The following is a 25126-nucleotide window of genomic DNA, read 5'->3' on the forward strand; positions in this document are numbered from 1 at the left end:
ATTGATACAACTACTTAGACTAACCAAGCACATCAACATGCACCCCCTTCCACTCCCTTCTCCTGCCATTATGCCAAAGTAGTATACACAAAAAGGCATTCCTACCTATACATTTGAAACAGACACAATTTATTTGTGGGCAATCAGTTTAAATATGGTTTATATACACAATAATGCATGAATAATAATAAATAAATAATAATAAATAAACCTAATAAATGAATAGCCTCGAGGAACAGAAAAACATTTTTCCATACCAGAGTTTTCTCCAAGGAGTACTATAATAATTGGTTTGGTTGACCTATTTATCAAATGAATCTTCTCGTACCCAACATTTGTAGTCATCAGATAAATGAAAGTTTACTCAAAATTTGACTTGTCCATGGGAAGAAATTATTAAGTGTTAATCCGATTCGATTATGAACAAAGCAGAGTATTTGGATCTTTATAGAAACTGTGCAGTAGATGGAAAATGTATTAGCATGGGAGTAAGACACCAACACAGGCAGTCAATTGTTCCATCTTGCTGCGCAAATGATAGATTTGGGGATTATTTTGAAAATATTTCTGTAATATTTCTCCAATCCAACCAATGACTGCCCATCAGTCTACTCTCGATCAGCAGCAAAGTGATGATCATAATTATAGGCAGTCCCTAGAGGATGAAAAGTATCGTCGACAGTGCTGTCAATCGGCACTTAATCACCAATAACCTGCTCACAGATGCCAGGACCACTTGGCTCCAGACCTCATTACAACCTTGGTCCAAACATGGACAAAAGAGCTGAATCCAGAGGCGAGATGAGAGTGACTGCCCTTGACATCAAGACAGCATTTGACTGAGTGTGACATCAAGGAGCCCTAGTAAAACTGAAGCCAATGAGAATCAGGGGGAAAACTCTCCACTAGTTGGAGTCATACCGAGCACAAAGGAAGATGGTTATGGTTGTTGGAGGTCAATCCTCACAGCCCCCCCTGGACATTTCTGCAGGAGTTTCTTAGGGCAGTGTCCTCGGAACAACCATCTTCGGCTGCTCCATCAATGACCTTCCCTCCATCACAAGGGCAGAAGTGGGGATGTTTGCTGATGACTGCACAGTGTGCAGTGCCATTCGCAACTCCTCAGATAATGAAACCGTTCATCCCCGCTTGCAGCAAGACCTGGACGACATTCAGGCTTGGGCTGATAAGTGGCAAGTAACATTCGCACCACATAAGTGCCAGGCAATGACTATCTCCAACAAGCAAAAGCCTAACCACAATCCCTTGACATTCAACAGTATTGCTATCGCCGAATCCCCCATCAGCATTCTGGGAGGTCACCATTGACCAGAAGCTTAATTGGAACAGTCACATAAATAATTGTGGCCACAAGAGGTCAGAGGCTGGGTATTCTGCAGCAAGTGTCTCATTTCCTGACTACTCAAAGCCTTCCCACCATCTACAAGACACAAGTCAGGAGTGTGACAGAATACTCTCCACTTGTGCGGATGAGTGCAGCTCTAACAACACTTGAAGCTTGACACCATCCAGGACAAAGCAGCCCGCTTGATCGGCACCCCATCGACTACCCTCAACATTCATTCCCTCCATCACCGACACATCGTGGCTGCAGTGTGCACCATCTACAAGATGCACTGCAGCAACTCACCAAGGCTTCTTCGGCAGCACCTCCCAAACCAGCGACCTCCACAACCTCGAAGGACAAGGGCGGCAGGCGCATGGGAATAACATCACCTGCAAGTTCCCTTTCAAGTCACACACCATACGGATTTGGAAATATATTGCCATTCCTTCATTGTCGGTGGGTCAAAATCCTGGAACTCCCTCCATAACAGCACTGTGGGAATACTTTCACCACACGGACTGCAGCGGTTCAAGACGGCGGCTCACCACCACCTTCTCAAGGGCAATTAGGGATGGGCAATAAATGCTGGCCTTTTCAGCAACACCCACATCCCATGAACGAATACATTTAGAAAAATGAGGCACTAATTAAATCCCATCGATAGAGTGATGCTGTGCATTGGTCACTAAATTACAGGAAGAATGTAATTACCCTTGAGAGGGTATAGCATAGGCAATAAAGATCACACTAAATCTCATGACTCTTAAGTTTTGAGGAAAGGTTATGGCGGTCAAGGTTGTTTTTACTGGAAAACTTCAGGTGGCCCGAAAGAAGTTTTCAAAATTTCTCAAGTGGATTGATGAGAGTGAAGAGATGCTCAGAAATTAAGGACATTAATTAAAAAAAGAAAATTAAGAAGGAAAGAACTTGCATTTACAGAGCAGCTTTCAGAATATGAATTGCTTCACTAAGGTAAACAAAGTAGCCAATTTGCACACAAGGTCCAACAAACAGCAAATGAGATAACTAACCAGTGTAGCAAAATGGATTTTGCTAGTGTTGTACGAGTTGAATTCTGTCTTTTACAATATTGCTTTATTGCTAAATTTAGCTCCCATGGCTAAATGCAGCATTTTTCCCCTAACATTAAGTCAACAGCCTAGACCCACTCTCAACTATAGCGATTTGGGATGTTAATTAATTATGCAGAGGTAGGACCATTATGTATAATCTTAAAACATTTTATGCTCTTGTGATAAGATGATTTCTTATGATACCCAAGGGTCCAGGTGTTGTTCCATTCCATTTACACAGTAAAAGGCTTAGCCAGTAAGAATCCAGGAGCCTCTTGCTCACACATCAAAGTGATAGGTTCCCACTTCAGGATAGCAATGTCAGTGATGGCTTGGTGGGCAGGGCCCCCATCTCAGACACAAATGGGGCAGTTCACAGAAGAGCTCTCTCTCTCTCCAAGTCATAGAGCGATGTGATTTCATAGCAGCAATAATCGACATAGGAACAAACAATATAGATAGTAACATGGAGGAGGTCCTGCTGAAAATAGTATCAGGAGTTAGGTTATAAATTAAAACACAGGACCTCAAGGGTAATAATCTCTGGATTATTGATAGAGCCATGTGAAAATTGGCATAGAAACAGACAGATCAGGAGAATTAACACATGGCTGGCATGGGAAAGAGGGGTTCTTCTTCATGGGTCACTGGTACTAGTTCTGGGACAGGAAGGAGCTGTACCGATGAAACGGGCTCCACCTGAACCAAGATGGGACTGGTGTCCCAGCAGAAAAGGTAAATCGGGATGTGGCAAAGGTTTTAAACTATTAAGATTGTGGGGGAGGGATCTACAAGAAACGTAACCAGTCTAAATATAAACAAAACAGGAAAAGAGTGCATAGGAAAGAATAAAATAAGGAAGAACATTGACGGCAAAGGAATACACAGAGTTATAGATCAGGAGTTTAAAAAGATAGTTAAACATAAAGAGAGAGGAAATCCTATTAAAAATAATTAAACTGTCTGTACAGCAATGCATAGTGTCCGTAATAAAACAGGGGCAATCATGCGTTGCGAGGAACCAGATAAAGTAGGGATTACTGAGACATTGCTACAGAAAAATCAGGAATGGGAATTAAACAATGCAGGATATAACGTATTTAGAAAAGATCAAGGGGGGAAAAGGGGAGGTGGAGTAGCTGTACTTGGGAATAACGGCAGTAGAAAAAAAAGTGACGCAGCTATCAGCAAGACAAAATAGAATCCATATGGATAGAGACAAAAGATAACAAAAGGATCTATCACACTAATAGGTGTAGTACACAGACCACCAAATAGTGGAAGGTAGGGGGAGGAAGAATATGCAGACAAATTAGGGAAATAAGTAAAAAAAAACATAGAATAATCATCATGGGGGATTTCAACTAGATTTTTGTGCTCAAGTCCTTGGAGTGGGACCTGAACCCACAACCTTCTAACTCAGAGGTGAGTGCACTACCCACTGAGCCATGGCTGATATGGACGTGTTAGCTAAGATTATGTGCTCAAGTCCTGAAGTGGTGCTTGACCCCCATATTTATTAGAAGCAAATAGGGAATAACGTAGTTATGATGCCTCTGACATTTTCTTGATGATTAAGCTGAGACTCATCAATAACTGAGGACAACTCTACACCTGAAAAATTCTCAACTGATCAACAATGTAGGCCCCAGAACAATATCCACAGAACATCAGACACCACAGCAGCTTGCTAAACATTAACAGCCTGCGAGCATAATGACCAACATAATTTGCATCACCTGACTATTTACATTTCTTTTTTGAGGATATGCAAATCAGATGATGATTTAACCAGTTTAACAATAGCAGTGACCTCAATCATTTCCTGTTTGCTTTAATTAATCCATAAACATGTTTGTTAACACATTTACAGATTTTTAAAATCTAGCATAATGGAAAATGTCAGGACAAACTGGTAAACTGAACAATAATTAGATCATGCTGCATAAAAACAATTTGCCATATAATCCTGAAAAAAACTGTCCCACAAACAGCAATGAGATAGCCATTACAATGAGAGGTCATCAATCTGAAATGTTAACACTGTCTCCCTTCACAGATGCTGCCTGACCTGTTGAGTGTTTCCAACATTTTCTGTTTTTATATGAGATAATGACCAGATAATCTATTTTAGTGATGTTGGTTTAGGGATAAGTAGTGGCCAGGACACTGGGGAGAACTCCCCTGCCCTTCTTCAAAATTGTGCCTTGGGATCTTTTACTTCCACCCAAGAGGACATATGGTTTGATGTTTCATCTAAAAGATGGCAGCTCCAACAGTGCTACACTCTGAGTACTGCACTGAAGAGTCAGCCAAGATAATGTGTTTCCAATCACTGGAGTGCAGCTTGAGCACGTGATCTTCTGACTCAGAGGCGACAGTGCTTTCACTGAGCCATGGCTGACATCTAATAAAAAGCTTATGTGGAGCAGCAGAGTCAGGATCTTATGCTACATTAATTATATATGAACGACTAGAATTCTTGATGAGTGAGTAAAGACACACAACATTACAACATAAATACAGCCTTGAACTAGCAGCCCTGTCTATGTTGCTGACATTTCCTGCTGTCACAGCCTGGCCAATCCAAAAACAGCCACAGCTTTGGTGTAATGCATAATGTCTTGTTAGTTGAAGAAACAGTACAACATTATATCTATCATAAATTACTGTGTCTCTTTAGCTTCTGCTTTAATGAAGTCACTGAAATAAGATTACGCCCACTGTTAAAGGAATGTTGGCACAACACAGGGCAAGGTGATTTTGAAACCATTTATGGAAAAAATAGACTGAATGCCCTGGCAGAAAGAAGTTAAAATTCCATTTGCTGTCAATTAAAACTTTTTGTAAGAATGCTTGCATTCCATTGTATTCTCAGTTGAAATAGTTATTTTATAAAGTGCTTCTAAAAATATTTCAATGCGTAATACTGTGATTGAGCACAATTTTTGTAGACACAATAGTCACTTTGGAAAAACTACGTGCGTGTAATAGAGGGCTTATTTAAAAAAAACATATGCAATACTTTTTTGCTCCCTCAATTTTCCATCATCTTTCTCTCTTCATCTCCTGAAAGGGTTGACTCCTTGCCCATGTATGGTCTTGATTAACCTTCCGTACCTATCTCAAGTGGCCATCTTTCATGTGTGAGCCTAGCTAGTGAATGGTTGCAGGCTATTTGACCTTATGGGCTTCACAACTGGGCCCAATCCTGTCATCACTGGATGCCCACGTGAGCACTTCCAGTTGAGGTCACTGGATAGCGATCAGGATCTCTGGACTTCACTAGGTTAACTAATCTCAGCACTGGTATCACATTTGGTCCGAGTGTCTTTGAGGTACTTTGAAAAATCAGGTCAAAGATCTAGAATATGTTCATGGACCAAAGGAAGACTTGTCTCCCCATCATTAAGCGGGAGAAAAAATAATGCAGCAACCAGGCATTAATCTTCTGGCTCCATTGTTAGTCCATTTAGAAGCAATAGAAACAATAACTTGCATTTATACAGCGACTTTAACGTAGTAAAACATCCCAAGGTGCTTCACAGGAGCGTTATAAATCAAAATTTGACACTGAGCCACACATTAGGCTATTAGGGCAGATGAAGAGGTAGGTTTTAAGGAGCTTCTTACAGAAGGAAAGAGAGGTAGAGAGACAGAGAGGTTTAGGAAGGGAGTTCCAGAGCTTGGGGCATCTGAATTGGCATAGCTGCCAATTGTAGAGTGATTAAAATCGGGGATGCGCAAGCGGCAGAATTGGAGGATCACAGATATCCAGAAGACTTGTAGGGCTGGAGGAGGTTAGCGAGATAGGGAGGGGCAAGGCCATCTTGGGATTTGAAAACAAGAATGAGCATTTTAAAATCGAGGTGTTGCTTAACTGGGAACCAACGTAGGTCAGCGAGCACAGGGGTGCAAGTTAGGATATGGGCAGCAGAGTTTTAGATGAGCTTAAGTATATGGCAGGTGAAAGATGGAAGGCTGGCCAGGAGTGCATTGGAATAGTGAAGTCCAGAGGTAACAAAGGGGTAAAGGGAAGGTGAAAAGTAGGGTCTTGTTGTTCACAATTTATATCAACGATTTAGACTTTGGAATCTGAAACACAATTTCTAAAAAGACGACAACAAATTGGGAGGGATAGTCAACACTAATGAGGACTGCAATAAATTAAGAAAAGACATTAATAAGCTTGCTAATAGGGCATATAATTGGCAAATCAATTTCAACATAGATAAGTGTGAGGTATTATATTTTGGTAAGAAAAATAAAGAAGTCACATATTACTTAGGGAAAAAAAGAATCTAAATGGAGTAGGGGAGCAAAGGGATCTGGGAGTACACATTCACATAACAAAAACAAACCAAACACTAGTTTATTTCTAGAGGAATACAACTGAAAAGTAGTGAAGTTATGCTGAACTTATATCGAACCTTGGTTAGACCACATTTCGAGTACTGTGTGCAGTTCTGTTCGCCATATTATAAAAAAAAACTATAGAAGCAATGGAGAGGGTGGAAAAAAGATTTATAAGGATGATACCACAACTACGAAGTTATAGCCATCAGGAAAGAATGAATAGGCTGGGTCTCTTCTCTTGAAAAGAGAAGGGTGAGGGATGCCCTAATCGAGGTCTTTTAAAGTATGAAAGGTTTTAATAGAGTTGTCACAGAGTGTGTGTTTCCACTTGTGGGGATGAGCAAAACTAGAGGCCATCAATACAAGATAGTCAAAATCAAATTGAATCAAATGGGGAATTGAATAGTTGAGGCAAATAGTATAGACGCATTTAAGGGGAAGCTAGATAAGCATACGAGGGAGAAGGGAATAGAGGGTAATGCTGATATGAGTTAGATGAGGAAAGATGGGAGGAAGCAGGAGTAAAGTATAAACGCTAGCGTAGACTGGTTGGGCCAAATGGCCTACTTCGATGCTATATATTCTGTGTAATTCTATGTAAAGGCATAGTTAAGGGTTTCAGCAGCAGATAAGCTGAGTCAGGGGAAAGTCAGGTGATGTTACGGAGGTGGAAATAGGCAGTTAGTGATGGCGTGAGTACTAGGAGCTGCCAGAATTATTCAAGATTGAAAAACACTTGGCCATAAATACCCACAATACTTTGAGGTCAAAACAAGAAGTCCCCTCTTCATTCAATCCAGAGGAATCGAACTGAGCATCTTCTCCGGATGCAGTCCAGCCCACCCTCAGTCGAATATTGAGTCCGGGACTCAAAAAACCAACTGCCACACAAGATAGAAAGAGCAGAAGTTTCCAAAGGCTGCAGGGTCGATAACCAGAGGGCACAGATTTAAGGTGAATGTCAAAGAACCAGAGGCGACATGAGGGTTAGGATTTGGAATGCACTACCTGATAGGGTGGTGGAAACAGATTCAGTAGTAGCTTTCAAAAGGGAATTGGATAAATACTGGAGAGAAAAAAATTGCAGGGTATGAGAAAAGAGCCATGGAGTGAGACTCAATGGATTGCTCTTCAAAAGAGCAGAGTCGATGGGTTGTACGGCCTCCTTCTCTGCTGTACTAGTCTATGATTCTATAAGCACTTTGAGAAGTTCTGAAGTCATGAAATGCACAATACAAATACAAGTTTATTTGTTCTTTCTCTTAAAATGTAAGCCATAGTTCATTTTTTAAGTTACTTTACATTTAATGATTTTAAACATTTAACACTTAAACACATTTCCAATTATAAGATTATACAGTTCTATTCCCAACATTAAATGGAATTTATAGGATTTCTGTATACATCCCACAATATAAACAAAACTTAATTTAAATTGCTTAACATTAAAGTAGCTATATTCCAATTGGCACGCATGTGCAAATAGAGATTTTGTGTTGCCTGGTTGCTGAGAGAATATGCCGAGTTACATCAAAATAAACTGTTATCTCTCAACTTCTATGAATTTACCAGCAACTCCTGAAAAGCTGCTGACAGATTTACATATCTTAAGTAACTATTCTCCTCTTCAACTACCAAACATCTCTCTCTTGATCTACAAATGGGTTTCTCAATTTTGAAAACATTAAATATTATTCCTAGATTAAATTGAACTGATAACACTTGTACACTAGAGCCTAGGTACAACCTTTCTTCAAAATGTCAGTGTTTCAATTTTAAAGAAACTAAATACTGTATATAGCTCTGAGTAAACTGCAGCCTTTTATTATCTGTACACGGATAGCTTTGAAACCAATTCAGCACGATCCATAGAGAGATTGCGATCATGTTTAATAACTTAACAGGAGAGCTAAAACTCTGCTCAACAATGAGCATTCTAAAGTCTGCCAAAATGCAAAACAATGTAAACATTTAACTCTTCCAACGCTGTATATGAATTTACTTGTGCTTCAAAGACCACTGATAATTCTGCTTGTTGCCAAGTCCTCTTTCTGATTCTGAAACAGCCCCATTAATCTTGAGGTCTTTGCCAATCAATCAGCTGGAAAAAAGGGCTTTGTAACTGCATTACAGGAGAACCGAAAAAGCAAATAAGAGGGGCAAAGAGCGTGAGAGAGAATAGATTAGCGAGTAACATAAAAGGGAACCCAAAAGTCTTTTATAAACATAATAGTAAAAAGGTAGTTAAAGGAAGGGTAGGGCCAAGTAGGAACCAAACAGGATATAATCTTATGGATGCAGAGGGCATGGCTGCTGTACTAAATGAGCATTTTGTACCTGACTTAACTAAAGAAGAGGATGCTGCCAATGTCACAATAAAGTAAATGATACGAGGGACCGCCGAAGAAGAAGAAAGTAGAGAAATTGGTCTGTGGTGGGGAAACTTAGAGACAATAATCCCGACAAAAATTAATCGTCACTTGGAAAAATATGGGTTAATAAATGACAGCTAACATGGATTTGTTAAACACAAATCGTGTTTGACTATCTTGATAGAGTTCTTTGATGAAGTAACGGAGAGGTAGATGAGGATAGTGCGGTTGATATTGCGTATATGACCTTTCAAAAGGCATTTTAAGTACCACACAATAGACTTGTTAGCAAAATTGAAACCATGGGATTAAAGGGACAGTGGCACTGTGGATACAAAATTGACAAAAAGACAAAAAGCAGAGAGTAGTGGTCAACAGTTGTTTTTCAAACTGGAGGGTTCAGACTGGAGGGAAGTGTACAGTAGTGACCCCCAGGGCTCTTTTTGATATACATTAATGACTTGGGTATACGAGGCATAGTTTCAAAGTTTACAAATGACACAAAACTTGACAATGTACTAAACAGTGAATAGCAACAGGAGGACATAGACTGGTAAAATGGGCAGACAGATGGCAGAAAAGCGTGAAGAGATGTATTTTGGTAGGAAGAAAGAGAGGCAATATAAACTGAATGGTACAATTTTAAAGGGGGTGCAGGAACAGAGAGACTTTGGGGGTGTATGTACACAAATCTTTGAAGTTGGCAGGACAAATTGAGGAGGCTACTAAATAAAGCAGGATCCTTGCCTTCATAAACAGAGGCATAAGAGTATAAAAGCTATGAAGTTGTGCTAATTACTGGTGAGGACTCAGCTGGAGTATTGTGTCCAATTTTAGTGGTGTGTACATGGACACCATGGGGCCGAAATTGATCAACTCACCGCCCACATGCCACTTTCGAGGTGACCTGGAGTGGGAGGGAGGGGAGAGCCGCCGGGAACCACCCACTGACGTCAGCGGACAGTCGAGTGGCGCAACTGACCTCCCGCCCGCCGAGCTACCATATTGATGCGGATGAGAGTCGGCGCCAGAACGGGGGTGGATCGCTGGCTGGAGGCTGGCCTGACCCGACGGTAAGTATGATGATCCTGAAAAAAAAGGTGAGTGAACTTTTTATATTTTTTTTCCCCACAGCGACTTACCTGAATGGGGTCCCCTGAAGGTCTTCCAATGGTTTAAAAATGTTTTAAACTAATGATTTTTTCCCCCCGCTGTTCAACCCTCCGTGGGCCCAACTCCATCCTCGGCGGCACTTGGGCGGCAAGCACCTCTGCCACCAAGAATGAGACCTCCCGCCCACTGCCGCCCAGATTGGCGTCGTACATCGTTCATTTGCGGTACTTTGGGAGGCACTTGGGTGGGCGGAAACCTTGATCAAAATCGGCCCCCTAAATCCTTTTGCTCCTCACAACTCCGAGGGCCCAATTCTGGGTTTGACTTGCATCAATTTTTTTGAGTAAGTCTTTTCTGGAGTAAGCTAAAAATGCCATTTCCCCCCCAAAATTTGCTCCAGAGTAAGTCAGTTAGGTACGATGTATTTTAGGTGAGTTTTTTTTTCCAAAAGGGGGTGTTCCCAGACACTTATGCCAGTTTTGGCCATTTATGCCACTTTGGCCAGCAAAAACTTACTCCAAATCGACTTAGGTCAGCGTATGTGGCCAGCTCTGAAAAATCTTGCGGGCAGTGAAGAAAAAGCAGTGCACATTCGGCAGACATTAGGGCAGGGAAGGAAACTGGAAAGGACCTCAACAACCAAGCACCAAACATTGCAAGGAAAAGCTCAAACAATTAAAATACTAATAAAAATGAAGTAAATCCTACCGGAGAAATGCGAGCTGCTGGTCGCGATGTCACAGTGGGAGGGGGGTGGGGGGGTAGCCAGAGACACACATTCTCTTCCGCCTCCCCCCCCCACAAAACTCTCTCTTTCTCCCCCCCCGCCCCCCCACCAAACAATCAAAAGTCTCAAGCACAGCCGCACAAGCAGTCACTAAGTAAAAAATAAAAGCAAAGTCGTACCTGCCCAGGAATTCAGTGTGCCGGCCAGCCGGTGCGGGAGTCCACTCGGCCGGGGACAGGGTGCGGCGAGATTGGGCGTCCCTTTGGCTGAGGATAGGGGCGGCGAGCATCGGGTCCTGCTCACAGCCCACACTGGGAGGGCAGGAGAATGCGTGCAGCTCTCACTGACCATGCATGCAGGTGCCAGCAGTGCTTTCTGCGCTGGCCCTTTGCTCCCCCCCCCTCCGCCCCTTCAGTCTCCATGTCACGACTCTGGGCACTCTGAAGAGCAGCCAGGATGGGGCCCCTTTCTTCTGGCACCCTTTCCAGCGCGCAAAGTCAGCATGCTTCAGGTTAGTACATCGAAAAAACGGCTTGGGCAATGTTGGGCCCCCAGTCTCTACCCATTAAGAAAATATCCCAATGTATCTTTTTCAGATCCAAATTGGATGACCACATAAAATGAACCAATATAGCCCTCCTTAAATATCTCTCAAACCCATGCATTTTCACCATTTTGCAACCCCCACTCATGCCCAGAGGCTGGGAGAGAGAGAGATGATCAGCAAATCATTGTAGTCAGCATCAAGCATCACCAAAACTATTCTAGTCAAAGTGTAATTGCTTCTCTAATTTTCATGGGTATATGCGAGACTCAGACATGCAACACTACGGAGCAGAAACACAGATCATATCAAAGTCCAAGGCATAGACTGCTGCCTGGCAGCCTTCCTTTGGTTTTTGATGAGGGCCACTGATTGAGTGCAAAGGTCATGGTTGTCTGTATCAGAAACTGTCTGATGTTTTCACAAGTATGTTCTGTTTTTAAGTAAGTCATTCCATGGTTTTCCTTTTTCAGGTTTTACCCTGGAAATCTAGGTGGTGGCAAAAGTCACAGAACCTCCAGAACAAATAACAGCTAAACGATGTTTGATGTTTGTTGAGGGATAAATGTTGGCTAGGACATCAGGAGAACTCCATTGCTCTTCAAAATAACGTCATGGCTGTGCTACCATTCAGCCAAGGATGATACAGGTATCAATACAAATCATTATTAATACAGGGCACTCCCGCAACAAAGCCGTTTTACCAGTCTAATTAACTGATAATTAAGGACTGTATTAAAACTAATTTTATGAAACCCTTGTTCTTGAGGATTTCTGATAAAAATGGGTACGTTGGTTTTATCCCAATTTTTGAGTGGCTTTGCCCTATTACTATACTATCTAGGTTTGCTGAACTAAATTACAATTTATTGTGACGTGTAAGTTCATGACGGTCACAGGCTCTCTTTCACAAAATTCTGTGGTCAATTCTTTTGGAGTGGGAAGAGGAGAGAAATTATGGTAATGGGGACTGGGAATAAATATTACAAGGAAAATCGCAGTAATCATAGTATTCTTGATGTAATCACACTTTGATTTAACCAATTTGTATTTTTTAAATTATATACTTTGATATCCTTACAACGGAGTCTTAGGTATCAATTCCAAGATTATTTCCTGTTTCTCTTGCTCTGAACTAATAAATCGTGTCTGTATTTGTCAGTTCCGAATGCTCAGCATTTTCTTGCATTACATACTAAAAGCACCAGATGGAAATGGTCTTGTGCACTGTGCCAAGCAGCCTCAAATCCAATAACTAGCAGAAGTTAGCTACCTACGGAGGGAAATCTGCTAACTCGATTGCAGCAGCACATTTTCATTCACAGCCTTTTAAGGAAAATTCCCAATCCACTGTTATTACCCTAAAAGGTCAAAACTAGAAAGCCGCTGCTAGTACTGCTATTCTGGAAAGGTTAAAAGGCAATATTGCATAATGTTTCTTCTATGCAACATGTGTTTGTCAGACAGCAGTGACACTATCTTCTTTAATCCAAAAATGAAAATAACTATTTCCCATTATGAAAATATAGCCTTGATCTGTTTAAATAAAAGAGACAGCAGCCCTTTTGCTGGCCTCCGAGGCTCAATTTTAAACCTTTTAGACTTGATTTAATTGTCTGAACCATGTGATAAACTTCAAGGCATTTAAAATAAACACAACGATTTAAGAGTAGTGCAGAAGGAATTGCTTTCGACATTAATTAATGGCCTAGTAAAAACAGAAAGAATAGCTGATAAGGTGAAACAGAGATGTATGGGGACCGAGATAGCTTTTAGACCAGTGTATTGATGCAAGCATAGAAAGGTTAAAAGACCAATATATGGATGCGAGGACGTTATGCAGCCTCCATTTCTGTTCATCCATTTGCTTATATAATGTATACACAAGTTCTCTGCTTCCTTTTTCCTTTCGTCTCAGTTCCGAAACAATGATTGACATTATGTCAAGAATAAACGAATTAGATGACAAAGATGGTAACAAAGGCCAATTAAATACAAATTGTCCCAAGATAGAATTTCACAACATATACCTCGTGTGGGAGGTGCAAAATTACAGAAAAGTAATTTGCACATTCTGACATTTGAACAAACACATGTTAAGGATCTAATTTTGTAGAGCTACAGGGTAACAGAAGAACCGGCGTACATTACCATTGAAGATTTTAGGATACAATTTTTGTTTTATTAAATAAAAATATTTTTACTTTCAACTACTTGAAACATTTGAAAATAAAACCATGTCAAGATCAAGAAAGACATCACAAAATATGTTTTGGTACCTCTTAATAATAATTAAAATAGAAGTTTTTTTTCCCACCATTCACTCCCAGATGAGGAATAACACAACGGCAACCAAAAAAAGAGACTGCCCCTCCCACACAGTGAACAGGAAATAGGCTATGTAAATGAAATGCCAGGGAGATGGTTGTTCCCAACATCTAAAGGCATTTATGGTTATTATTAAGTTTTATAACAAGAAAATAGTTTGAAGGAAAAAAAGCTAGGCAGGCTAGATAAACCAATGGCTTTGCACCAATGTAATATTTTTTTATTTCTCACAACAGCCATTCCCAGAGTGCAATTGTCAATTTAGTGGCAAATTATAGTAACTGCTGGATGGATAAAGACAGGGGGCTGAAAATTCGGCAATTTTGCGACCGGGTGTTTGGTGCTGTTTCACCTGTTTTGGCAAAAACCTAATCGACGGAAAATTCAGTGACGTTTTGTGGCGGCAGTTTTCAAATACCGCTGGAGAGCGGAGCGCGCTGTGCAAGACTCAAATATCGCTTGCACCAAAAATTTGGCTCTGTGTGCACCCGTATTTTGCGTGAAAAATACCGACATGTAAAAAGCTACATTGCAGCCCTTGAAGCAATGGTAAGCATGAAGACCTGCAAAAAAAGCTAAGTTAAAGTTTTTACTTTAATTCTTTTGCAGCGATTCGATAGATAAGTATCTTGAAAATGTGAGATTTTTTTTTTTGTTTTTGTTTTTTCTAACTTTAATTTTGTGTGTTTTTCCACCCTCCCAAAGCCCAACTCACAATGGTATCGGCCTCGGACTAAAGTTGGCGAAGTTCGCGGTTTGCGCCGTGAATCCTCGTGCAACGCCGATTTTTACCGCTGCGCAAATTAAAGGCTGAAATTCAGGCCTGATAGCAAAGCGATAATGGTAAAGCGGAGAACCGAATTTCCAGCCCATAGGGTCCATCTAGTTTGCCTTCTACCATCCTGGTAGTCGCAGGACATAAATATTGACAGCTTTGTCCTCCATGCCCAATTTTGTTCATGTGTACTTCAAATGCATTTCATGTAGTGCCCCAACAGCCAGAAGACACATGGAAAGATTTTCAAACCAAGTCTGGGCTGAGTTGGCACCAGGGTCCATGATGGAAAGAGATAGTGTGCTGCCCAGCTCACTGCCCCATAATCATTCCCATGCTACAAGTTTTTCAGCTTTGCTGCAGTGTCTGCACAGTTGTTCAACTAGGGAAGAACATGTTTGAATCACATTGAAGAACTAGAAGCGATGCCAACAGTAGAAACTATACCACCCACAACTAGCTATAAGCTGGGAAGCTCAGATGCCACATGCAGTATGCAGAAAGCGCTGCCCATCTCAGATTGGACAGCAAATCCATATACAAAAACATCTTTGACAACCAAGGAACAGAATACTTGTATTTTCTGACTTCTTTGAAAACAAAGGACAATCTACACATAATTATGTATATATTGCACAAGGGAAATTCTCCAAGGGTACCATAATTGTTAAGGGGCTGCATACAAATCTTGTATCCTGGACCATTCACTCAATCAGCCTTGCGCATTAATAAATGTCTGAGATTTTGACCCAAAAAGGGTGCACTATATGGCCAAAAGATGCTCTTTACCTCCAGGGCATATTGCTTCATTAGATTAAGTTTAATGAGTATGTAATCTGATTATGTAATTCTCTTCTTAGCCTTGAAGGTGATTTACACAATTCCAAGGGCACCAGCAACCATCTGGTACTGCACCCAAGTGGCCATGCTTCATACACAATCCTAAAGTTGTTGGACCATTTGACTCTGCAGATATTGTAGTTGAGCCCACTCACCAGAAGTCAACATAAATGCATTTCTCAGCTAAATCATTGGATACTGGTCAGCAATAGGACCTGTGGTTGATTTTTCCCCTCCCTCACTGAAGGGACACAGAGGTGAAGTAACCCAAACCCTGCCTTGGCTGAGATTAGTGAACTGAGCACAAACTAGGGATAGAACCTGTGACTGTATGTGTGGCTCACTACCATGACAGGCAATGCATTTACCAAGTGACCCTTCAGGAGAGAGATGAGATCCTGGAATTGTAATGACGGCAAATCTGGAATTCCTCTGTAAAACTGACAGCAACTTCTGGAGTGCGCACAGAAACATAGAAATTAGGTGCAGGATTAGGCCATTCGGCCCTTCGAGCCTACACCGCCATTCAATAAGATCATGGCTGATCATTCAACCTCAGTACCTTTTTCCTGCTTTCTCTCCATACCCTTTGATCCCTTTGGCCGTAAGGGCCATATCTAACTCCCTTGTGAATATATCTAACGAATTGGCATCAACAACTTAATGCTGTAGAGTATTCCACAGGTTCAGTGAAGAAGTTTCTCCTCATCTCGGTCCTGAATGGCTTGCCCCTTATTCTTAGACTATGAACCCTGGTTCTGGAACTCCCCAGCAACGGGAACATTCTTCCTGCCTCTAACCTGTTCAATCGCGTCAGAATTTTAAATGTTTCTATGAGATCCCCTCATTCTTCTAAACTCCAGTGGATACAAGCCCAGTTGATCCAGTCTCTCCTCATATGTCAGTCCTGCCATTCCGGGAATCAATCTGATGAACCTTCGCTGTACTCCCTCAATAGCAAGAACGTCCTTCCTCAGATAAGGAGACCAAAACTGAACACAATATTCCAGCTGTGGCCTCACCAAGGCTCTGTACAACTGTAGTAATACCTCCCTGCTCCTATACTCAAATCCTCTAGCTATGAAGGCCAACATGCCATTTGCCTTCTTCACCGTCTGCTGTACCTGCATACGAAACTTCAATGACTGATGTACCATGACACCCAGGTCTCGTTGCACCTCCCCTTTTCCTAATCTGTCACCATTCAGATAATATTCTGCCTTCGTGTTTTTGCCACCAAAGTGGATAACCACATTATACTGCATCTGCCATGCATTTACCCATTCACCTAACCTGTCCAAGTCACCCTGCAGTCTCTTAGCATCCTCCTCACAACTCACACCACCACCCAGCTTAGTGTCATCTGCCATCTTGGAGATATTACATTCAATTCCTTCATCTAAATCATTGATGTATATTGTAAAAAGGTGGGGTCCCAGCACTGAACCGTGTGGCGCCCCACTGGTCACTGCCTGCCATTCTGAGAAGGACCCGTTTATCCCGACTCTCTGCTTCCTGTCTGCCAACCAGTTCTCTATCCACGTCAATACATTACCCCCAATGCACATGCGCAGAAATCCAGAAGTTGCTGTCAGTGATACCCTGCTCATCCACAGGATGCGCTGTTGAAGTCCTCACAGATGGAATCAATTAGAAATCACTTGATTTAATATAAACTTCAACATTTTATGTGCTATTCTCACTGTAAAAATCCTTAAAAAAGTTAACCCCTTGTTGAATGAGGCGTAACTGAGTTTTTAATGGCATGCGAAGTGATAATTACTACTGAACAACCTCTTTGGTCCTGAAAAAACAAATTTTATATTGTGGAGTGTCAATTTCTCCATTCCGTGATATAAATTTATATACAATGTAAAAATCAAACAAATTTCAAAGGAATAAAATAAAAAATATTTTTTATTATTTTAAAAATCTATTGCATTTTTATGATTGTCTATGATTCTATGATATTTCAGTTTCTAACTTAAACCTCTTTGTTTATCCCAATCTTCACTTTTTAATAATTTTACAGAAAACAAAATAAATGATAAAACCTGCTTTTTACTTCCTGGTTTGTTTGCGAATTCTTCAATGTGAATGGCTGCTCAGCATGCTTGATATCATTCACAGTTGCTGGACGGCACAGATCCCCTATACATCTACAGATGGCACCAGATGGAAAGTCACATTGGAAAAGGGGGAATCAATGCCACAGAGCCCTTTAAAACTTTGTGGGCAGCTTTCTTCGAGATCAGCGGCGAGTGTCGTCACTTCGCACTGACCACAAAATCTGGGACAGTGTTTTTAATTGCCCGAAGGCAGATAAACATTGAGTGACTTAGAATTCAACATTTGCAAAACCAAAATAACACTGCAGGAAAATGTTGAACACACATTGCATGAATATCGTACAATATATGTACACCTAAGTATCTCTATGAATCCAGATACATACTTCACTTTATTAGATCTAATTTTTCAGATTTGCTACTATGTATTTTTAATGCATTGGTAAAAATGCAGTAAGAAAAGAAAATCACATAATGCACCAGATTTATGCAAAGTTCTTAATTCATCATCTGTGACTGCTCTTACCACCAACACCAGTGGTTGACCTGGAACAAGTGTGTAATAGCTCCAAACAAAAAAAGTAGTACAAAAGACAACATTTGTTCATGAGTCGCAAGTCATTTTTCTCAGTTCGTAGACATGAAAACTTCCCAAGTCCACCATTATGCTTCACTGAAATCCAAGAGACTACACTGCAAAGCACATGACCATAAATTTAAAAAAAAACTTTTTCTGCCACAATTTGGCAGCATGGTGATTACAAAGAACTTAGGCTGCATATGTCTTTTGCTGCCATTTCAATTATCTGCAGAGACTGGTCATTTCAAAATCACTTGCAAGATACCAATTCTCGGGAGAACCACTAGATGGGAATAATCCGTGTAGACCAAACATCCCTACTGGCACAACAGAACAGCACTGCTGCCACAAGACAAAGAGACTGTACAACAATATGATGGCGTGGATACAGACTGATTAGGAGAAAAATTAAAATACTACATTCAGCTTTTCATATTCTTTGGCTGTACAATTTGCACGCTCAACAATTTGTTAATCTTTACTGCAATGAAGCCTTATGAGAACATTCCAATTTTCCAAAAAAAACATTCTAATAAACTAACAATAGACTTCAACATGCTTGACATGCAGATTAATTGAAAACAACTGAGTGTTTTAGAACAATTTTCAATAAAAGGGACTATTTCAATAAATGTGCTTCATGTTAGTGGAACGCTCTGCTGCAATCTGACTATTTAAGGTTCTCCCAAAAAGGCATGTTAAAAAGTGAACATGGTTTAAATTCAAGTTTTCTTTTAAGAATCCATTAAATGTTTTGTACATTACAGGATACATTCACCGTAAATAAGTGCTAATGTAAACACCACTGCTCTGACAACAATATGTTGAAATGTTTGTTTTTCTGAGCCTTAATTAAAATGAGTACAGCATCTATATAATACCAAATGATATGGATTGTTAACATTTATGGGTAAAAGTAGGAATGCTAACCTGATAATACCAAATAACTTAATTTGGGGGACAAAATTCTACTGTCTGGGTGTTTTAAAGATATTTTCACCTGCTTTCCCCACAGTCATACATTAACTAATCATCTCAAAGCATGATTACCACTCTCAGCTACCTATTTATATATTCCCAGCGGGTCCCCATTAGGCCCTAGATGCACATGAAAGCCCCAGCTGCTGGCAGTCTGCATTGCCGTATGTCTTATATAATTTTTACTTATGTAAATCATCTCTTCCGATCTTTGTTCCAGATGGTCTTGGTGCCAGTGTTGCTAAGAAAATGGGCAAATGACCTGCTCCCAGACTGCCACAGCCCCCTATTAGCCAGTCACCAGGGACAAGGTCACCCCTGCAAGGAGACACTTCAGCCTCTGCTCAGCACTTCCCCAGTCAGCTCAAATCAAATCAAAACTGAACACAATGGATTTAATCAATAATTAGCCCCAACCTATGGCAGTTAGTGTCAGCACTAACATTGTGTACCACTATGCCAAATCAGTATGTCTAATTACAGTAAAGGAAACAGAGTGGGATATTATAACTACTGATGCACTTAATAAGCAAATAGAAAAATATTAAGTTCACAAAGGGATCTAAAATTAGAAACAAAAAAGGTCATTTATAACAATTATGTCTAGGCAGTTATTAAAACAAGAAAAATGAGTCAAAATTATTCACTGAGGGGTTCAGTGCATAAATGCACCACTTGGTAAATTACTGAGGAGTGATGTACTAATAACAGTAACTTGTTTTTATATAGCACCTTTAACGTAGAAAAATACCCCAAGCCACTTCACAGAAGTGTAAAACAAAAATTTACACCGAGCCAAAGAAGAGGATATGAGGAGGGATGATTAAAAGCTTGGTCAAACAGAGGTGTTTTAAGGAGGGTCTTCAAGTAGGGAAAGGTCGAGAGGCAGAGGGGTTTAGGGAGGGAATTATAGGGCTTAGACGGCTAATGGCATAGGAGTCAATTGCGGGGCAAAGGGGTTGGGGATGTACAAGAGGCTAAAGTTGGAGGAATGCAGAGTTCTCGGAGGGTTGGAGTAGGCTACAGAAATAGAGGGCTCAAGTTTCGGCCTGAGTTGCTCCTATTTTTTTTGAGCAACTAGTTTAGAATGGAGCATCTTAGAAATTGCAATTCTCGGCATTTAGTTTGCTCCAGTTCTAGTGTGTTAGAATAGTTTCATTTTAGAACAGATTTTCTTTTTCCAAAAGTGGTCATGTCCAGCCAATTACGCCTGTTTTGCAAGTTCAGGCAGTGAAAGCTTACTCCAAACTAACTTAGAATGGAGTAAGTGTAGATTTTTGTACGCTCAGAAAAACCTTGCCTACACTTATAAATCAGGCGTAGGGAATGAGAGATGGGGGGGGGGGGGGGGGCGGGAGAAAGGGAAGTTTACAAACATGAAACACTTCACTTTTGCAAATAAGTTATTTTTAATTTTGTAGTTTTTAATTTTTTTTGGTTGATTTATTGATTTATTTATCATTTATTATTGATGATGGCTCTTTAAGTTTCTACTCACCTACTGCAGCACCAGGAGCCTTCCAACAGCGTGCGATGTTTCAAAGAGCTGGCCTTTGAGATGGGGAGGACATGGGAAGTTCTGTTCAGGGTCAAAAATAAATAAAAGGAAGGAACAGACAGTGCAGCACTCCCTCTGTACTGCACAGAAGTGCCAGTCTAGTTTATGGACTCAAGTCTCTGGAGTTGGACTTGATCCAATGACCACCTAAGTCAGAGGCGAGAGTGCTAGCAATGGGCCATGGCTGACACCTGGGTGCCGAGGCTGTGAACAGTCCAGCTTCAATCTAAGGCAGTGGCCAGATATAGGGATAGAATTGATGTAAAAGGCATGGACTTTATAGCAGGGGCTAAAGGTAATGCCTTCAGTCTTCCCATATAGATCAATACAGATCACAGCATCAATCCATCAGCTATGTTCAGTCAATTCACCTCTCCAGGGTAGCAGTTGGGTACTACAATTAGTCTCAGTGGGAAGAGGAAGAATGTGCTGAGAAAAGAATGAGGACAGAATAGTCTTCACACTTTTCCCTCACGTTCCTGCAAGTTGAATAAAAGAATGTCCACTTGTGCAAGATAGAAAAATTGCCCGAGTGGAATTCTTTGCCTTCAAGGTAAGAGGAAAAAAAGTGTAAAACGGCCTAGTAGAGCAATAAATTGTTGCTACCCCATGGCACATGTCCTTTCATTTTGTGATTCAGAATGCCACTGACATAGACCTAGGAACTGATCACCTGCCTGCCGCTTCCCAGTGGGACATGGCTGTGTGGTTGCAGGAGCATTAACAATCATAAGAAACTTCACAAATACAGGCAATCCAAATGAGAAAAATGGAGCAAAGCTTGGATTAATATCATTTTTTCTGTGTAGTTTGGCTTGGAGGCAAAACGGCATCAGTATTTGGAGGGAAATCTGCCGCAAGAAATAAGGTACACTACAAAATCACCTTAGTTTATAGCAGGTTGTAATCAAAATAAGGTTACCTTATGTCAGTGTGTGTGTGTGGTGTGAGTGGTGTGTGTGTGTGTGTGTGTGTTTGTGTGTGTGGGGGGGGGGGGGAATGAAACTCTTAAATTTAATCTGTTGTACACTGATCTGCAGATAAATATTCTTCTCAACATATCCAATTATTTTGGTGGTTACATTTTCATAAATCATATCACCAATACTCTACGTTAAAACACACAAAGGGCAAACTGAGAACATTTAATTACCTCTACAAACTCACTTAGCTAGCTTCTCTTCAATTAACATTATACAAAATGACAAAGCAATGTACCACAAATGAAGAAAGAATTGTCAGTACCTTCCTTCTTGTCCAATCACTTGTTCTGCTTCCCCTCTCTCTGGACTTCTTATTCGTGTCCGTTTTCCCACTTTTCTGATTTCAGCCTCATAAAACTCTCTATTGGTTGTTCTTCCGGCTCGTGGAAGGTCGGCCCTATTGGTCATAGCTTCAGCATGGTGACTGTCTGTGCTCGTTACTGTGCTTCCACTTGCTTCTGAATCCAGAGAACTCATTGACCCACTGATATGTGATCCATTGGATAGCAGGCTAGTAGCAGATGGAAAAGGATCGCTATACACTGGTGACGGGCAACGAGGAATGCCACCAGGTTCCATATTATGCCTGCTGGAAGAACTGCTGGTAGGTGAAAGGACACGCATCTCTTGCCTCTGCTGGTCAAGTGGCAGCATCCTTCCTCTATCCACCTCATCGCCATTAACAGAACTATGATCCGACACAACATCAAGGGGGCGGACATCACCTGTTTTTAAAAAAATACATAGTATGTGCATATTGAAATGCTGTACGTTTGGGTGCTTCAAAAAGGATGGCCATGATTAAATAAATAACATTCATAGACAATCTGGAGGCTTTACACCCTTAATATCCACCTAAAAGTGCGATCAATCGGCTCTGAATTTATTCCCTCCCACTCTCAGTAAAATGTTTTATTGCAATATTCATGCAGCAGCTGTTGATAAACTCTATAGGTAATTTTAATGCCCATTTCAAAACATTACATTCATAAACTTTCAAAAACCAGAAACATTGCTAGATGCTATGGAGATTTTTGTGTTACTTGGCACCGGCAGTATTGATGAATTAAATTCATATCTTTTGGATACCAGAAAAGTTATACTGAAATATTTTCTATGTTTCTATGACATGGGATGAGGGCACGGGCAGAGGGGGTTCAAATTTGATTCTATTCTTAAAGGAAAATTTCAGAGCACCCACTTCAGGGAATATTCTATCTGTATACCAGGTGTATTTCATACTGGATTACTAGTGATAGAATGACCCTGGAGGCCGTGAAGGAATTAATGACTATTTTCTGAAAATAACCATGTAAGTTCCTGAAATTTCGGTCGCAGACTTCTCTCTAACGAACGCCTCCGACTAGAGAATTTTTACGAATTTACCTGGTGGTCCCGGAGGCGCCTAGGATTCCAGTGGGGAGGCCTTCTCTTCCCGTGCTGCGGAACGCGCTCCCGTCCTCCAAGTTCCAACGCAGATGGTGCAGTCACGTGTGACTGCACAACCAATTAGGTAAAGTATTCCTCAGCATTCTCATTAATAGCAATGAGAACTCCAAGTTCTCATTGCTATTAATGAGAAAAAAACCACACTAAACACAATAAAAAATAAAAATTACAACTCACAATTAAAATTGATTGAAATTGAAGTTAATAAATGTCTTAGAATAAAATATATTTTCCCGATTTTTTAAAAGTTTAGTAATTAGGGTTAAAATAAACTTACCTTATTGGGCAGGGTTTTTAACATTGAAATGTGTTTTTTAAATTTTATTTTTATATGTTTTTGTATGTTTTAAAACTCTTACACTGGTAAAAGTAGGCTATGCGCCTGCTTTTATCAGGCGCAAGAGTTTTCAGGACATTCGCTGGGCAAGAGATGGGTAAATACCGCAATCTTGCCCATGCGAATGTCCTGGCTGTGGGGATATGCAGGGTCTGTCAAACGTTTTTTGGCGCATGCGCATCATACGCCGAAAACCAGCTTTTGTGATGCCTATCTGGATCCGTACACACTCCGTACGGACCTGGGGAGGCCGAGATTTCTGCCCCATGTGTTAGCACAACCAGATAAAATATGTCGATTGTTCTAGAAATTTTGCAGCTCCAGCACAAAATACCCATTGGGAATGTTTTGTACATCATGTGGCTCCTTTGCCATTCATTCTTCCTGAAACATTTGTTCATGAGCAGAAATCAGAAAAATAAAATATATTATGTCCAAAATAATGGACAATGGGGATGATCTGGAGACATGATAGGTCTTGCATTGGGTATGAACTTGCATGTGCAAGTGTGGACTGTGCCTCTAATATTCACATATGCCCATCTAGCACAGGTAGTCCATACATAATGGGAAAGTATCAGGAGAAATACTTCATTCTAAACACTGATCTAACTAAATCTTTGAATTAATTGTAAAGAGAAATATTCAACATAACCACAGAGCTTGTTCATTCAACCAGTGATCAAATTAAGATTTTTCAACTATTTGCTTTTCTTCAAGATGTCAAGGGGTCTGAATAATGAAACCTTGTGGACAGAAAGGCCAATACCAATGTGTAGATTGGTTGAATGTAAATCCATCGCAAAATGCTAAACTACAATGATACTTATTGCTCTCAATTCTGAATGTTTAAGGTCCTTTGGGTTACCCAATAGTAAAGTGGGAAGGGAAGAGATGAGTAGTTATAAATAGGAGGGTTAATGCAGACTATACAAGAACTCTGCAGAGAAAGCAAGTGCAGAATTTACAAATTCCAATCTCAACACACAGACAACATTCATGTGTAAGATCTGATCGGAAGAGAATTTTAAGGAATTAATGGGTTAAGCTTGAAAATGATTTTAACTCTGATAATTTCATGAAGTAAATATCAACTGGAGATATTATTTTAAGAAACAAGGAATTTAACCAAATTTAAATTGAATCGGAATAGTTAATTAAAATTTGCAGCATTGAGGAGTTAAATTTAGTACTTTTCAAAAGGAAAGTTTTTTGTAAAGCCACTCACTGTACTTACCCTCTCTCAGGGAAAACAATCCTCCATGAGAGCTACCATCGGGAAGAGGCCAACTTTGAGTTGCCTCCACATCTCTGCTGTGAAGCTCCTCCTGCCACAGGCTAGATCGTGAATCTGGGATCTTCTCCGGATCAGGGATCCCTGAACCAGTCACTGCCACTTTAGCTGGCCCAGGCTCCTAGAGAAGAAAAGAAAAAAAGCTAGAAATAATCTGCTGCTTGCATGGTCTTCAGGCCTGACAAATGTAATTACTCTATTTTTAGTGCAGGCAACAAAGTGTTTTATGGAACAAGCAGGCTTTTGATCCTGAAGAAAAATGCCCATTATTTAAAAAAAGAATGGGAGCAAATCCAGAACAGATCTGTCCCTTTGATTACAGTCCAGGTTTCAAGAAAGGCCCCTCACAAGAGTGCTTAGAGGGGAACATGTGCGTCAGATAACTATTTATGTGTGTAAAAT

The 25126-nt window shown here is 40.6% G+C and overlaps 1 protein-coding gene across 4 annotated transcripts in view; it reads right to left on the reverse strand.

The window, feature by feature from the left end:
• The window catches only part of LOC139226625 (putative leucine-rich repeat-containing protein DDB_G0290503), a 465741-nt gene that overhangs the window by 136774 nt on the left and 303841 nt on the right, over positions 1-25126 (reverse strand). For all 4 annotated transcript variants that reach the window (XM_070857512.1, XM_070857513.1, XM_070857510.1 and 1 more), the window contains 2 exons: positions 24668-24845; positions 21907-22369 (listed from right to left, as the gene is read on the reverse strand). In XM_070857512.1, coding sequence (XP_070713613.1) covers positions 21907-22369; positions 24668-24845 — 641 coding nt within the window. The remainder of the gene's footprint in view (positions 1-21906; positions 22370-24667; positions 24846-25126) is intronic.

Source organism: Pristiophorus japonicus, chromosome 16 (genome assembly GCF_044704955.1).
Source record: "Pristiophorus japonicus isolate sPriJap1 chromosome 16, sPriJap1.hap1, whole genome shotgun sequence".
Lineage (NCBI taxonomy): Eukaryota > Metazoa > Chordata > Chondrichthyes > Pristiophoridae > Pristiophorus > Pristiophorus japonicus.